A 16,204-nucleotide genomic window follows, 5' to 3' on the forward strand; every position below is an offset into this window, starting at 1 on the left:
TGCAGTATTTCTCCTCCACTTCAGCTGTGGGAGCTGGATACCAGGAAATGGAGCCAAGTGCCAGCCAAGGCTCAGGAACACTGCACTTGTCTTTGTTATAGTCTGGGGTGAACACTGCCTCCCTGATAGTGTCAGGTCTGGGATGTGGCTTTGTTGACTCTGAGAACTACAGCTATTCTGGAGAGGGAGTACACGTTTTCTGGGGTCACTGTGACTCTTGAATCACTGTTTCTGGTATGGTGCAAATGTGTAGCGGAGCTGTTCCCATGCTGCATATGGGCCAGCTCCTATTAAAGGGTCTTGAGCTCCATCCCCATAGCTGCGAGATAAGGTGCAAGATGGGGAGGCTGCTGCTGTTGGTTGGTGAGTATGACAGATCCTATCAATGCTGCACAGTCCAGGAGATACCAGTTTGTCATTTCTCTGGTGCCCACTAGAGAAACCTGGGGCTTAAAGAGCCTAGATTAGTGAATTAGCCTTAATAAAGAATCAAAGGCACTCAGGGAGGAAGGGACAGGGCTGTAGGTCTCCAGACTGGTTGTTTTCATGCTTGAGCTTCATCTTGGATCAGTTAGTTCAGAATTTCTGAGGAGAGGGCTGTGATGTGAAGACATTTGAATTTGTAGCCAGAATTGAGAACCACTGGATGAGAGCTTTAGCTTGGACTTCTAACCATCATTGTCCCAATGCAAAGCATATACAGGTATATGCATTGTTTATTAGAAAGAAGGTTAGAGTGCCTCTACCCTGTTAACTTTGGAGAAGAAACCAGTGATTGATGTGTGTCTCTATTTGTGCCTCTGCATGTGTATATGGTACTGGGCTGGAGGGGGCCCTTGCTAACTGGAGGGTGTGGGGGGGCATGAAAACTGTGATATATATATATATATATATATATATATATATATATATATATATATTCCTTCATTTCCTGCAGGGCTGGCTTTTCTGATGAAACACAGTGATGGTAAGGAAACCACCTTCTCCCCTTCAGTGTAGGAAGACTGCTAGGAAATCTCTCTTCAGTGTTTCCTGGACCCCTGCCTGTGATGGCTTTATGGTCATAGGTTACTGAGCCAATACAGTTCAGTGTAGGATGCTGGCCACTTGCTGTCTGTATGTCTCAGTATATGCCAGGATCTAGACTCAAGGCATTCTTTCTTCTCTGAGGCTTCAGCAGCAAGGGCAAGAGATCTGGGTGCCTGCATAAGAGGTCTTAGTGTATGTTTGTGGGAGGTAAGGGGCCTGCTAAAGTAGTTTGGTTTCTTTGGCCTTTGGCTCACTCTACTCTGTAGAAGTTGAGTTCCCTTCTTGCCTCATGATCTTTGCTAACTAATACTTTCTGTCCTTGCCAGGTACTGCCTACAAGCTGGTGTGTTATTTCACCAACTGGGCACATAGTCGGCCAGGCCCTGCCTCCATCTTGCCCCATGACCTGGACCCCTTTCTTTGTACACATCTGATATTTGCCTTTGCCTCAATGAACAACAATCGGATTGTTGCCCAGAATCTTCATGATGAGAATTTTCTCTACCCAGAGTTCAACAAACTCAAGGAGAGGTATATTAGCTGTGCAGTTGGGCTCTCAGATTTTATAGCTAGAAGAAAATTAAGCTTTTTCTTCTCACTCTTAATTTTCCTGATTTTTCTAATCCTACTTTTTTTCAAATGGGGATCTGAGTACTTCCAACCTAGGAGCTCTCTATTGACCAGCCCCTTGAGCTCCTTCTTGCCTTGATGAATTGGTAGTTAATGTTGCCTATTCCTGGCTGCCTTCATACTTTCTCCTGATAAGCTTTGGCTCACCCTTTGAACCCAGTTGTGAGGAATTAATGCTGCTAATCACATATTCTCAACAAATGTTAATGTTTTCGTTACCTCTTGGCACTTGCAACTCCCAAGCTGTGGGTTTTTCAAGGGGAGCTCTCTGAACACTGAATAGTCAGGTCATTGACTGCACAAAGAAGCTGATGCTCAGGAAGTGCTGGCGATTCATGTCCAGAGCCTGTGGGTTCCTTCTCTGCCCAAGGGAAGGTTTAATATATTAACAGAGACTGATGGGCAGGCCAAGCACCCAGCGAGTGGGATGCTTGTCTACATATTTGCTGTTGCATTTCAGGAAGTCCAAGGTGCATAGTCATTTCTCAATGAATATTTATTTGTTGAGTAAAAAAATGTCAAACTTTGGGCAGAGTGCAGGGAATCTTATGAAAGAAGTGGGAAATAGTAAGACCTGGAGAGGACAAGAGCTCCACAAGGACAGCAACAGATACAAAAAGCATGGGCCCAGGGGTCTTTTCTGAAAGTGATACTCCAGCCAGGGACCACTCATGGAGATGGCCTGGAACCCCTGCACAGAGGTAGCCTATGGCAGTTCAGTATCCAAGTGGGCTCCATAGTAATGGGGACAGGGACTGTCTCTGACATAATCTGATTGACCTGCTCTTTGATCACCTCCCCCTGAGGAGGGAGCAGCCTTGCCAGGCCACAGAATAAGACAATGCAACCACTCCTGATGAGACCTGGTCGACTAGAATCAGAGGGAAGGGGGGGAGGACCTCCCTTATCAGTGGACTGGGAGAGGGGCACAGGTGGGGAAGAGGGAGGTTGGGATTGGGAGGGGAGGAGGGGAGGGAAGTACAGGGGGGATACAAAGTGAATAAACTGTAATGAATAAACAGAAAAAGAAAAGAAAAAAATTTAAAAAAATGTGTGACTAGAAACCTTCTAGAGCTCTCTGGAAATATCATGGGGAAGTGGAGGAGCCTGAGTCACTTTATATACTTTTGGTACACAGAGCTGTAATTGTCTTTGGATTGGCTATCTTTTTTTCCTCTCTTTCTGTGATCTCTACATACCTTCTCGCATTCTTTTCTTAGCCCCCACTCCATTTCCCATTGTTTTTCTCATGGGCAAAAGAAAAAGAGTAGTGACTGAAGGTGTCCATAGAGTAGGGACCTCCTTACCTACTTTCTCCCCCACTTTTCAGGAACAGAGAGCTGAAAACACTGCTGTCCATCGGAGGGTGGAACTTCGGCACATCACGGTGAGCTCTTCTGTCACTGTTTTTCACTCTGAGAGGTAGAGTGCTTTCTCTCTGGAAATAGTTTGTGTGTGTGTGTGTGTGTGTGTGTGTGTGTATGTGTGTGTGCATATGCTCCCCATGGGTGTGTGAGGAAGCCAGCTTGGACATAAGGACAGCAAAGCTCATATTGGTACTTTCTTAAGTCCTGGATTCAAGGGACACCTTTCCCCAGAGGGTCATAGGAGGAAAAGAGGGTCTTGAACTTGGTGAGAAAAGAAACAAGGAAACATCAGAGACAATATGGTGCATTCAGGACATGGACTCTAGCATAGTGGCAGAGCACTTGCTAAACACGACCAAGCCCCTGGGTCTGACCCTTGGTACCATCTGAAAACACACTCCAAAAAAAATACAAGACTACTTGGAGACATAAACTTGTAGAAAAAAAATACCAAGAAAAATAAACATCTGACATGAAACTTAGGTCACAAAATGAGTAACAGGTAAAATGGGATACCCACAAATCAATCTCTAGCTCTTTTTGTTGGAGGCAGGAGTTTTGTCTCTGAAGAGAGTTTTATATAGAACAAGAAGAGTAATACCCAAGCCTCACAGGCCCTGAACTTCCCCACTTTGTAGATGGAGCTGGCTGTGATGGAGATAAAGATGCAACAAATGAGGTTTTTGTGCTATTGCAGGACTCACAGCATACGTCCCTCATGCAGTGAGCCCCCGCTCTTATTAGTACCTCCCATCAGAGCTACCATAGGGAAATGATAAACCACCTTCATATTCTCAGAAGAAAAGTTGCCTTGCTTCCTAGCTAAGGTCTGGGCAGAGACTGCTCTCCAGCCTTGGAGGGAGACCTGATAGTCTGGTGTGTGTAGGGTGCCCCTGGTAAAGGACCTCTAGGTGGGATGGAGGATTCCAAGTGTGAGCTGACTGACAACTAGTTCTGTTCAACCCCAGGCCTCATCTCCGCTCCTCTGATTTGCTGTGAGCCTAAAGCCAAGTGAGATCCTATGTGTCTGTATGTACATATGCATGTAAATATATACGTATACGGATCATTTCTTGTGATGTTGCTGTATTTCAAATTATTTGGAAAGGAAAGCAAGAGTCACAAGTATTAAGGAATTTTACAGGTTCCTTCTAGGTGTCCTCACCCGCAAGAGTGCCCAGCTGATTAAGGGCTAATAGACAATGGAACCCAGGTCTGTCTATCTCTAGGTCTAGTTATCTTATAATTGGTTTTCACAACGTTAATCTGGGATTTGCTTAAAGTTCAGCTCCAATAAGTAAGAATTACTCCTATGTGTTTTGCTATGGAAAAGAAAACAAACAAATAAAAAATAAAAAAAAAAGCCAATGAATAAAACAGCCATGAGAGGAAATTGCTCTTGAGAGCACTTTGCCTTTTGTGCCAGCCTAAACTGCCAGATGGGGACACTGATAGGGTCTCAGGGGATGCTGTGACTTTGACGACACTGTTCTTTGCCTTACCCTGGTCTCCCTGCAGGTTCACCACTATGCTGTCCACACTTGCCAACCGTGAAACATTTATTGACTCAGTCATATCCTTCCTGAGAACACATGACTTTGATGGTCTTGACCTCTTCTTCTTGTACCCTGGATTACGAGGCAGCCCCACACATGACCGTTGGAATTTTCTCTTCTTAATTGAAGTAAGGCCAATGCTTCTACTTCTCATTCTGGGTGGATGAATGGCAGAGAGGTACCACAAGATACCACAAGGCCAGGGCAGGAGAACAGAATAGAACAGACTATTCATTTACTGACATTCTCTGGAGCTGCTGGACCCCATTGCCTTGGGGTAGCTGCCCAGTGGCTGACTTTGTCTCCATCTGGATCTTGCCTCAGCTCTGTAGCCTACAGGGATGCTTTCTCTCTGAAGCTTTCTGGCCTTGCTCAGTAAGTGTCAGTCTGTATTCTGTGTTTCCAGCCTGTTTTCCTTCCCTCTGATAACTCCAGTGCCATGTTGGTATGTGTCTGTCTTCCTCATAGTCTTGGGCAGAACCTGTACTTTCTTTCTGTCCCAGACCTGGCTTAAAGAGCTTAAACAATTTCTGGATGAGGCTTTCCCCCTTGACTTTCTTTTTTTTTTTAATTTTGTTTTCCTTCCTAGGAGCTCCAGTTTGCCTTTGAGAAGGAGGCCCTGCTTACCCAGCAGCCACGGCTGCTGCTGTCGGCTGCTGTCTCTGGCATCCCACACATCATCCAAACCTCTTATGATGTGCGCTTTTTAGGAAGGTGAGTGGATGTTGCTCTAGAGTGGCTCAAGCACTGTCTGAGCCCCTGCTTGCTAGTCCCCATGTTAGTGAGGTTCTATAGTAAGGTTCAGGAGTTGAGTGGGGAGCTAATGAGGTATGGGGAGAAGTGGGTATCTTACCCATCCCTGGAATTTTCTTTTAAAAATCAGAACTTGGTGTTGTACTGCTGGCTTATAACACCATTGACACAGTTGGAGTTTTCCTCAGGACCCATTCCTGGAACTCGCTGGTAGAGAAGGCCATGGGGCTGGCCTCTTCCTTCTCTGAGCACAGGAATGGACATACTATATGCAAATAGATGATAGTGTCAAAGGGCAGGTGAGTAGCAAGCAATGCCAAAGAAAGCAACACAGGAATCCCAGTCACTCACATTACAGAGCAGATTTTTTTTTTTTTTTTTACAAATGTTAAAAAAAAGCAGACAAAAATAGGAAGGTCATAGATCTTTCTAGACATGCTGGCTCTGGACTAATTTTCTTGAATCACAATCAAGTATTTCAAGATGAAGAAACTAAGGTTGATGCAGAGAAAGAGAGGACATGATGTCTCTGTGCAATTGCATGAGGGAGAGGTGTCTTCATGTGGGAGGAAAAGTGAGACCCAACAGGAAAGAGAGCTTATTAATGTTAATTGGGTTGCCAGGTAACATTAAGAGAGAGCTGCCTTTGCCTAACTGGGTGATTTTAAGCAAATTTGTTAATCTCAGCTTCTAATTGTTTAACTTTAAATTGTAAAAAGTTGGTTGGATATGATATTGTATTCTTGTGTGTAATCACAGTATCGGGGAGGTAAAGCAAAGAGGAATGTGAGTTTGACATCAGCCTGGGTTACATAGTAGGTTCTAGGTCAGCCTCAGTTATGTGATAAGACACTGTCATAAAATACAGAAAGGAGGGAGGGAAGGAGAGGGAGAGGGGGAGAGAGAGAGAAAGAGAGAGAGAGTCTATTTATGGCATTAGCCGGATTAATTAGATAATCAATATAAACCTTTTCATTCTGACATAAAACATGCTCAGTTAACATGGTCATTATGACCATGGAAGAGCGGTGCCAGTGGTTCCTTGACACACATCCCTTTTACTTTTATGGGCTTGTACTGTGTTTTGATTTCATAATGGTTAATGAAGACCACTGCCAGCACCATGTCAAGCCTGCATGTCTTGTCTGAACTCTTTCTATCTCCATTTATAGTCTCAAGATGCATAGATCTTGATGCACAACTATTTCTAGTCAGCAGTTCATTCCATTTCAAAGTGTCTGGCATATCCTGGGCAGGTTCACAAGAGCGAGAAGATTTGGTGACCTACTATTTAGCTGAATAGTGCTGTGACGATATGAGTTGAGCATTTAGTTAGTCTGACCTTCATATATCCTTTGTTCTTTACAGACGTCTGGATTTCATTAATGTCTTGTCTTATGACTTACATGGAAGTTGGGAGAAGTTTACAGGACACAACAGTCCCCTATTCTCTCTTCCTGAAGACTCCAAATCTTCAGTAAGGAAAGGAAAGGTCTCAGGTGACCCACATTTCCATCCTTGAACTGAGGCCATTGGTGAGGCTGTCTTCTTTCCACCTACAGGCATATGCTATGAATTATTGGAGAAAGCTTGGAGCACCCACAGATAAGCTTATCATGGGCTTCCCCACCTATGGACGTACCTTTCAGCTCATCAAAGCATCTAAGAATGGATTGCAGGCTGCTTCGATGGGACCAGCATCTCCTGGGAAGTACACCAAGCAAGCTGGCTTTTTGGCTTACTTTGAGGTGATGGGATTTGAGAGCTCTGTCTAGTGGTTGGGGTTCCTCCCTCAAGCTGGAACAAGAGCTAGGGTAAGAGCAATGATGGGTGAGAGCTAGACACAGGACAAAGAGATGTTTTTTGTTTGTTTGTTTTGTTTTATTTACGGACAAAGAAAATTCATTGAAAAACATTCTTCCTTTGGAAAGTTGTAGAGTCCTTTGTAAGAGGTAAGAGACCAGGGAGAATATGAATGGAAAGGAAACAGTAAAGAATTTTAAATGTTACATAACTAAATTCACCCTTGGTCTACAGCCTATATAAATAACAGGCCCTTTACACACACACACACGCACACACACACACGCAAAAGTATGTGTAAAGGAAAACCTAGGTTTGAAGAAATGCATTATTTTTGCAGAATATTGACCCTGATTTTCTCTGATGTCATCTGGGTCATCAAGGCTTCCCTGGTCAGGTTTTAAATAAACAGTTTGAAATCTTGATCCTCAGCTTCTTGTCTTTTCCACTCTTCATTGCCAAAGTCTTTGTCAAAACTTGGAATTTGTTGATAAAAAGTTGTGCTTGCCACACTCCATATGATGAAGTCTCCCTTTCAGCCAGTTTTCTCTGAATGAGTGCATGCATGACAGAATCAATAAACAAACAGCTATGGAACATTGTATATGTGCCAAGTGTGGGTGCCTGGTACCACTCAAGCCTTGGAACCTGTCATATGATTTCCATGGAAGTTTCTGTGTGAGAGTGGTTCATAGCATTTTAAATGTTTTCTAAAATGAATCATGTTTCAAAATTCTAAATTTTATATTTTATTTAAAGTGGAATATTTAATTCATTTATATTTCATAAAAGGTTTATGATACATTTTAAATACTGTGTTACTATATAACATTAACAACTATAGTTATAGTTAATAACTAAATTCTCTTGGAAAATGTCAAAGAAAGATTTCATTTCTAATGCATCTTTGACTAAAATATTTACTTTGGAAATAAAAACATTCTTATTTTCTATATCACTTAAAAAAAAGAACATCATAACACAGCACCACCATAGAACCAGCTTCATCACTAGTCCATACTCAGTCCTTTTTTTTAAAAAAAAATATTTATTTATCACAATTTGTTCAATTTGTATCCTAGCTGTTGTCCCTTTCCTTGTTTCCTCCCAATCCCATCCTCCTTCCCTCATCTCCTCCTATGCCCCTCCCCAAGTCCAATGATAGGGGAGGTCCTCCTACCCTTCCATCTGACCCTAGCCTATCAGATCTCATCAGGACTGGCTGCATTGTCTTCCTCTGTGGCCTGGTAAGGCTGATCCCCCTCAGGGAGGGTGATCTAAGAGCCAGCCACTGAGTTCATGTCAGAGATAGCCCCTGTTCCCCTAACTAGGGAAACCACATGGACACTGAGCTTCCATGGGCTGCATCTATGCAGGGGTTCTAGGTTATCTCCATGCATGGTCCTTGGTTGGAGTATCATTCTCAGAAAAGATATAATATAGGATAAATATACTAAAATATGTACACCTAAAGAAGCTAAGCAAGAAGAAGGACCCTGGGTAAGATGGTCAATCCTCTTTCAGAAAGGCAAATGGGATTGATATTGGAAGAAGGTGAAAACAGGGAACAGGGCAGGGGCCTACCACAGAGGGCCTCTGAAAGACTGTATCCAGCAGGGTATTGGAGCACATGCTGAGACTCATAGCCAAACTTTGAGCAGAGTGCAGGGAATCTTAAGAAAGAAGGGGTAGATGAAAGACCTGGAGGGGACAAGAGCTCCACAAGGAAAGCAACAGAATTCAGTCTTTTTTTTTTTTTTTTTATCTCTGCACCCTGTCTCTGACTCCCCGACTCTTTACTGGCAAGTCTAGGATGTCCTCTACTGAAGGTTCTTTCTTTTGTACCCCAGTTCCAGTCCCTCTCCTTTTCTTAACAAAGCTTTTGTTGAACTTTTCCTCTATGCTTAGGGGAAATGGGCAGGTACCCAAGGGAATGCATGGTAGGAGGAGACAATAAGATCATAGGATTATGGGATCTAGGAAAGCCTCATATAGCAGGTAAAGTCTAAGTAGACTTTAAAGCGCAGAGAATCTTGGGGGTAATAGAGGACAGCATGGTGCCAGATGGCGAGTTATAGCCTTTCCTTATGGAGGAGTGGAGATGCTGTGTGTGCTGCCAGGCTCTTCTTTGTGTTGGATCGTTGGAAATACTGTTCTGCTTATCTCGTGAAGCATGGTTGTGTGTGGTGTTGTAGTTGAAAGAATGTATTTTAAGGTCATGATAGGTTAACACTCAACACCTTCGAAGTATAACCAGTTAAGCTTTAAAGTATAACCAACCAACCAATAACCCAACAACAAACTTCACAAGGAAGGACAAAGATGTTAACTTCTGCAACACAGAGTGAGCATCTGTACTTCTCTGTAATATTCAGTTTCTAGTACAATGCTGGAAATTCAGTGGACTCTCAAGAGCATGGTGAGTTGTAACAACCTAGTTTGTCCTGCCTTTGAGACCTTTAGATGTGGAAGTTCAGATGCTAGTTGGATGGTAACCTAGACAGGGCAGCCTTCACCTGAGCTCTAACGAACACAGGAGAGGGTTGTTTATAAAGACAGATGCAGGCCTGGTCGCTGGTTGGGTTTATTTGTCTTAGTGTTGTGGTGCTGGTGTTATTTACTAAGCCCTGATTTTGTTTCTGGTCTTTTTTTTTTTTTTAAATTAGGTTTCTCTCTCTCTCTCTCTCTCTCTCTCTCTCTCTTACTATAAACACTAGAGGAAGGGCCATACAACAGAAGGAACAAAGTCAATATGTAGAGGAAGTCCTTTGAGGACTTTTTTCTTGCTCACTGTTTGGTTTCCTGTCTCAGGTCCTGGTGAGAGGCTTTTTCTGAATACTTTCTCCTGAGACAAGAAGCAACTGTATATCCTGGTGCTTCTTTTCAGGGCAAATGCCCTCACATCGAACTCACATGTTTCCTCCTGGCAGGTCTGTTCCTTTGTCCAGAGAGCAAAAAAGCACTGGATTGATCATCAATTTGTCCCATATGCCTACAACGAGAAAGAGTGGCTTGGCTATGATGACACTGTCAGCTTCCATCACAAGGTGAGATACTTGTTTTTCCTGGTCCAGTATCCAGATTCTCACTATTTTTGATGTAACTCTCCTCTATGTTCTCTCTCTCTCTCTCTTTCGCTCTCTCTCTCTCTCTCTCTCTCTCTCTCTCACACACACACACACACACACACTCACTCTCTGTCTGTTTCTTTGTGTTCCTGTGCTTATGCACACAAGTGTCTATTTCACTAAGCATCCACAACTATTACTGATAGGTAGCAGGAATGAGGAAAGTTCAAGAAGGTTTCCTGAGAAAGATAGGAGCAGGAGGAGAAGATAACTTTTGAGAGAGGCTCACTGGGATAGATAGACTCTTGCTAGAGGTTTAAAGGAAAATTTGGGTAGGACAGGGTATTTCTGAGGAGGGGGAGGTCTAAAATACTAGTGAGAGACTTTAATTCTTCAAGAAGAGTTTCTGAGCTGGTATATGGACTTGAAATTTGGAAGCTTTTGGGAGCCTAACTGACCATTCCTTTCCCCAGTGTAAGTGGTAAAAATAAAGTAGAGGCTGACAGGTGTATGTGTGTGTGTGTGTGTGCACGCACATGTGGAGGTGAAAGGTACCCGTGTCAGGTGTCATCCTTAATTTCTCTTCATCTTCTTCTTTTTTTAATTAAATTTTTATTTTTAAAATATTAGTTACAGTTTATTAACTTTGTATCCCAGCTGTATCCTGCTCCCTCATTCCTTCCAATCTCACCCTCCCTCCCTCATCTTTTCCCTACCCCTTTTTAAGTCCACTGATAGGGGAGGACCTCCTCCCCTTTCATCTGATTCTAGCTTGGCAGGTATCTTCAGGACTGGCTGCAAAACCCTCCTAGCAGGGCTGCTCCTTCCTCGGGTGGTGGTGGTGGGGAAGAGGTCAAAGAGCCAGCCATTGAGTTCATGTCAGAAATAATCCCTGTTTCCCTTACTAGGGTACCCACTTGGATACTGAGCTACCATGGGCTACATCTGAGCAGGGGTTTTAGGTTATCTCCATACAATGTCCTTGGTTGGAGATACAGTCTCAGAAAAGACCCCTGTGCCCAGATATATTTGGTCCTTGTGGAGCTCCTGTCTTCTCCAGGTCATACTAACTCCCCCTTCTTTCATATGATTCCCTGTACTCTGCCAAAGGTTTGGTTATGAGTCTCAGCATCTGCTTTGATACACTGCTAGGTAGAGACTTTCAGAGGCCCTCTGTGGTAGGCTCCTGTCCTGTTACTTGTTTTCTCCTACTTCCAATGTCTATCCCATTTGTCTTTCTAAGTGAGGATTGATCATCTTACCCCAAGTTCTCTTTCTTGTTTAGCTTCTTTAGGTGTACAGATTTTAGTATGTTTACCCTATCTTATAGGTCTAGTACCCACTTATAAGTGAGTTCATACAGTGTGTGTCTTTCTCCGTTTGAACCTGAAGTTCAGCTAGACTGGTTGGTTAGCAAGCCCCAGGGATCTTTTTGCCTCCGCCTTCCCAGCTTTGGGATTACAGGCATATACTGCTATACTTAGCTTTTTAAATGTGGGTTCTAGGGATTGAACTCATGTCCTCAGGCTTACACAGCAGGTATTTTACCAACTGAGCCATATCACCGGCCCTGAGTCTGGCAGGTTTTCATAGAAAATTCAAACAGAAGCTTCATGATCCAGTTGTCTCCAAATCTGCCTTTGCTTTGGTAATTCTGAGAGACTTAATAAATGGAAATTCTCAGCCTATCCTACTGTCAGTAGGTATTTCAAAAGTCTAATTTGAGTATGTCTTCACATGTGATCTTGCTATAGAAATTTGCAATTTTGGAAACTCTAAGGGACAAGGGAGGATCCAGGTATAAGATAGTAAGGGTCTGGACCAGGAGTTTTGGAGGAATGATAGATTGTGAGTATTGACAACTGTTGGATATTAGGTTTAGGTGTAGAGAGGATTCACAGTTCTTTTGTAGGTGATAGAAGTGGCAGGTGTTGGCTGTTCTTTGTGGGGACAGTTTGGGGTGAAAAGCACTTGTGATAGTGGAACACTAGTGATGTTTCACTGTGTATTTGTATGTTTAACTCAAGAAGAGAGAAATGCTTCCAGCTACTATGACCTTACTCTAGTTTGGGAATGAAAGATACAGACAAGATGACTCAATTGAAACAGCAAATCAGATGGACTTAAATATGAGTCTCAGAACATCAGACAGAAGATCTCACCTGCTCCTGCCATGTGCTGTGGGGAGGCTCTGGGACCAGTAGCAGACAGGGGACTTGAATGGGGCATTATTGAACCTTGATCAGCTAGAGTTAGAAGACATGAGCCTGGTGATAGGATGATTATATCATTTTTGTGAGAGAATATCAGAGCAGAAAGAAACCCTGGATGTTTTAGTACTCCTGCATCGGGCAGGCCAGTTTGTAAGGAAATCAGGAAATTATGCTAAAAGAGAAAGCTGCCTTTTAACTTTCTTCCAGAGCCCAAAGACCATTACCTCCCATCTCAGCATCACCCCCCTCATGGTGTTTAGACATAAACAGAATGGATGGTTCATTCCATTGAAGATCTGGTTCTCTCCTCATGTAGGGGGAAGGCAAGTAGTTCAGCCATTTTGTATGAGCCCCACATTTCAAAGGAACCCCCCAAAACCTTATTGATATTGTAGTGTATAGGCATTCTTTTGGCCTCCCAAAATATTGGAAATATTTATTTTTCTTGAATGAGGTTGCCAAGGAAGGTAAGAGTCATATAAAATTTCTAAGATTCCATAGCTAATGAGAAGTAGAGGCTAGAGTCCAGTGCAGATTACAATCATATGTGCCCTCCTTCATTGTCTTCTGCAGGTTTGCTCATCTTCTGCTTTTCCACACTGTACCAGACTATGGGGTGGGTAGTAATTGACTGTTACTCTTACAGGCAATGTTTGTGAAAAAAGAACATTTTGGAGGGGCCATGGTGTGGACACTGGATATGGATGATGTCAAGGGCACTTTCTGTGGCAATGGCCCTTTCCCCCTTGTCCATGTATTGAATGAGCTCTTGGTGAAGGCAGGTAAGTAGTTAGTGCCTGGAAGCCAGGCTTGTAAGTCGTAGAACCAGACACTGGTGGGTCCGTTCTGCCAGGACTAACTTTTTTTTAACTTGACATTGAAAAAAGCAAACTTGACCTCTTTGAGCTTTCATTGCCATTGCCTTATCTGAAAGTGAAATCTCAGACTCATGACATTACTCTAAGAACTAAATGAGATATTGGATGAACATCATACTGTTTCATAGTTAACATTCAATTCTATTTGTTTTTTTTTTTTTTCTTCTTATTTAATGGGCAAGGGACTAGATGGGACTAGAGCCTTAAACTGGCTCTAACCTACTTGTTTACAATTTGCTGTCCAGATGAGTCTCCTGACCTCAGCTTTGTTCTGACACCTCCTCCAATGTGGTGTACTGACAGCTTCTCTTTGAGGTGTCAACAGCAAATTAGGCCTTGAACAACAGGTCTGCATTGGGCAGACTGAGGGAGGTTAAATGATGATTTAAACATTGGGAACTAAGAGCCTTCCTTGAATTAGGCACCAGAAATGCAGCAAATCCACAGATGTCCCACACTTTGGGCCTGTGCTAACACCTTAGGGTAGGGGAACAGAGCATCTGTGTGGTGGGGTTTTTATCTTCTCCCTCTGGGAAGTAAATCATGAAATCCTTCAATGATGGGTTTTTGGATCAGGTTCCTCAGCTTTGGGATGGATTTAGGGTTGTTGGGCATTAATAAGAAAGGAAAGAAGAGGTAGAAATCTTACCTTTATTTTTCTGATGATTTTTCTCCAGAATTCAACTCAACCCCTCTGCCACAATTTGGGTTTACATCGTCTGTGAATTCCTCAGGACCTGGTTCTGAGAGTCTGGCTGTGACAAAGGCATTGACCACTGATACTATAAAGATTTTTCCTCCAGGAGGAGAGGTTATGTTCACTGATGTCAATAGAAAGCATGAAAACATGACTATAATCTCCAATGGTGGATTTATGACCCCCGGGGGAACAGCATCTCCTACAACACATACTGTAGCTTTAGAAAGTAACACTATGGCTCCTGGGGCAAAGACTATGACTTCACTGGACCTTCTCTCTGAGACCACCACTGGGATAACAGGAACATTCCAGACACAGACAATAAGGAAAGACATCATGGCCACAGTGCATTATCAGTCTGTGACCCCTGCAGGGATAAATAAGACTCTTGTCTATCTTCAGACTATGATTCCCAAAGAGAAGGGAACTTCGAAAAAGAAGGCTGAGGTCCTTGGAAAGGTCACTGTTCTCCCCAGAGAGATGTTAGTTACCCCTAATGGACAGATTTAAAATGGGAGAGTTTGATTACTAAGGTAGAAACCTACTCCCAGGATGGGTGAAATTGGTCCTCACATAGAAGTTGAGAACAAGATGCTGTCCCTGTCCCCAGCTCTATTGCCCTGTTTCCATGATACACTCCTATCACTTTTGAAACTGGCTTCACTTTTACTGGTGGGATCCATTCCTTTGTCAACTCAATAGCCCTTCTAACAAATGTCTTCTCTCTTAAAAATAAAAAATGAAGAAAACTCTGAAAACTTTGTATGGATCAAAGATCATGAGCTCCATTGGTGGCAAAGCCTAGGGAAAACACTTGTCTTGTTCTCTATGTGATATGACAGAAGCCATCTCATGCTGTCAACCACAAATCATTTGTGGGGCAAAGCTGGAACCAAAGCCACCAGGAGGCAATCTCCTTTCTGTTGAATAAACTGCAAGCATGTGAATCTGTTGCCTCTGCAATTCTTTTCTATTTTTTTTATTATTAATTACACTTTATTCATTTTGTATCCCCCCATAAGCCCCTCCCTCCTCCCCTGCCAATCCCACCCTTCCTCCCCATGCATGCCACTCCCCAAGTCCACTGATAGGGGAGGTTCTCCTCTTCTTTCTGATCTTAGTCTATCAGTTCTCATCAAAAGTGGCTGCATTGTCCTCTACTGTGGCCTGGTAAGGCTGCTCCCCCCTTAGGGGGAAGTGATCAACGAGCAGGCCAATCAGATTATGTCAGAGGCAGTCCCTCTTCCCATTACTATGTACTCCACTTGGACACTGAACTGCCATAGGCTACACCTGTGCAGGGGTTCCAGGTCATCTCCACGAATAGTCCTTGGTTGGAGTATGAGTCTCTGGGAAGTTCCCTGTGTTCAAATTATCTTGTTCTGTTGCTCTGCTTGTGGAGTTCCTGTCCCCTCCAGCTCTTACTATTTCCCACTTCTTACATAAAATTCCATTCACTCTGCCCATCAGTTGGCCATCAGGCTCAGCATGTGCTTTGACAGTCTATACTGCAGAAGCTTTCAGAGGCCCTCTGTGGCAGGTTTCAAGGTTGTTTCCTGTTTTCTTCTGGCTTTCATAGGCCCTCTGTAGCAGGTTCCTTTTTATGTATATGTGTGTGTGCCTGTTTGAGGGAATGTTCCACACATGCAGGTGCCTGTGGAGGCCAGAAGAGGGCATTGGGGCATTGGCCTCTTTAGAACCAGAGAGAAGGGAACTTCCAGAGAGAAGGCTGAGGTCCTTGGAACAGTCACTGTTCCCCCTATAGATATGCTCGTTACCCCTAATAGACAGAGTACAATTCTAAAATGGGAGAGTTTGATTACCGAGGTGGAAACCTATTCCCAAGATGGGTAAAATTTGTCCCTACATAGAAGTTGAGAACAGGATGCTGCTCTCAACAGGTGAGCTGCCTGATGTGGGTGTAGCAAACCCAACTCTGGGGCTGTATATGAGTAGAGAGTATTTTTAATTTTTGAGTGGTTTCTCCAGCTTACGCTGAGATTCTTAAAATGATCTCAACAATCTAATTGTCAGCTTCTTTCTTTCACAGTGAATTCCCTCCATTGCTGGTTTTGGGAATGTCACCGAGTCTAGTCTACAGTAATGTTTCCCTGTGTAGATCATAGGCTTCTTTCTCTAACATTAGCACCTGCTCACCACTTGGGGGGGTGATGGTGGGGCAGAACCATAATTTACCTTTTTGGAAA

At 43.3% G+C, this 16,204-nt stretch overlaps 1 protein-coding gene across 1 annotated transcript; it reads left to right on the plus strand.

Annotated features, from left to right (window-relative positions):
* Positions 1-338: 338 nt before the first annotated feature.
* Ovgp1 (oviductal glycoprotein 1) lies at positions 339-15,851 on the plus strand. Its single transcript, XM_055628096.1, has 12 exons — positions 339-363; positions 938-967; positions 1,356-1,560; positions 2,990-3,046; positions 4,545-4,710; positions 5,172-5,296; positions 6,704-6,812; positions 6,898-7,083; positions 10,069-10,185; positions 13,066-13,201; positions 13,975-14,479; positions 15,695-15,851. The coding sequence occupies exons 1-12, from the start codon at positions 339-341 to the stop codon at positions 15,849-15,851; spliced, it is 1,818 nt and encodes a 605-aa protein (XP_055484071.1).
* The last annotated feature ends 353 nt before the right edge of the window (positions 15,852-16,204 follow it).

Source organism: Psammomys obesus, unplaced genomic scaffold (genome assembly GCF_907164565.1).
Source record: "Psammomys obesus unplaced genomic scaffold, mPsaObe1.curated_primary_1811, whole genome shotgun sequence".
Lineage (NCBI taxonomy): Eukaryota > Metazoa > Chordata > Mammalia > Rodentia > Muridae > Psammomys > Psammomys obesus.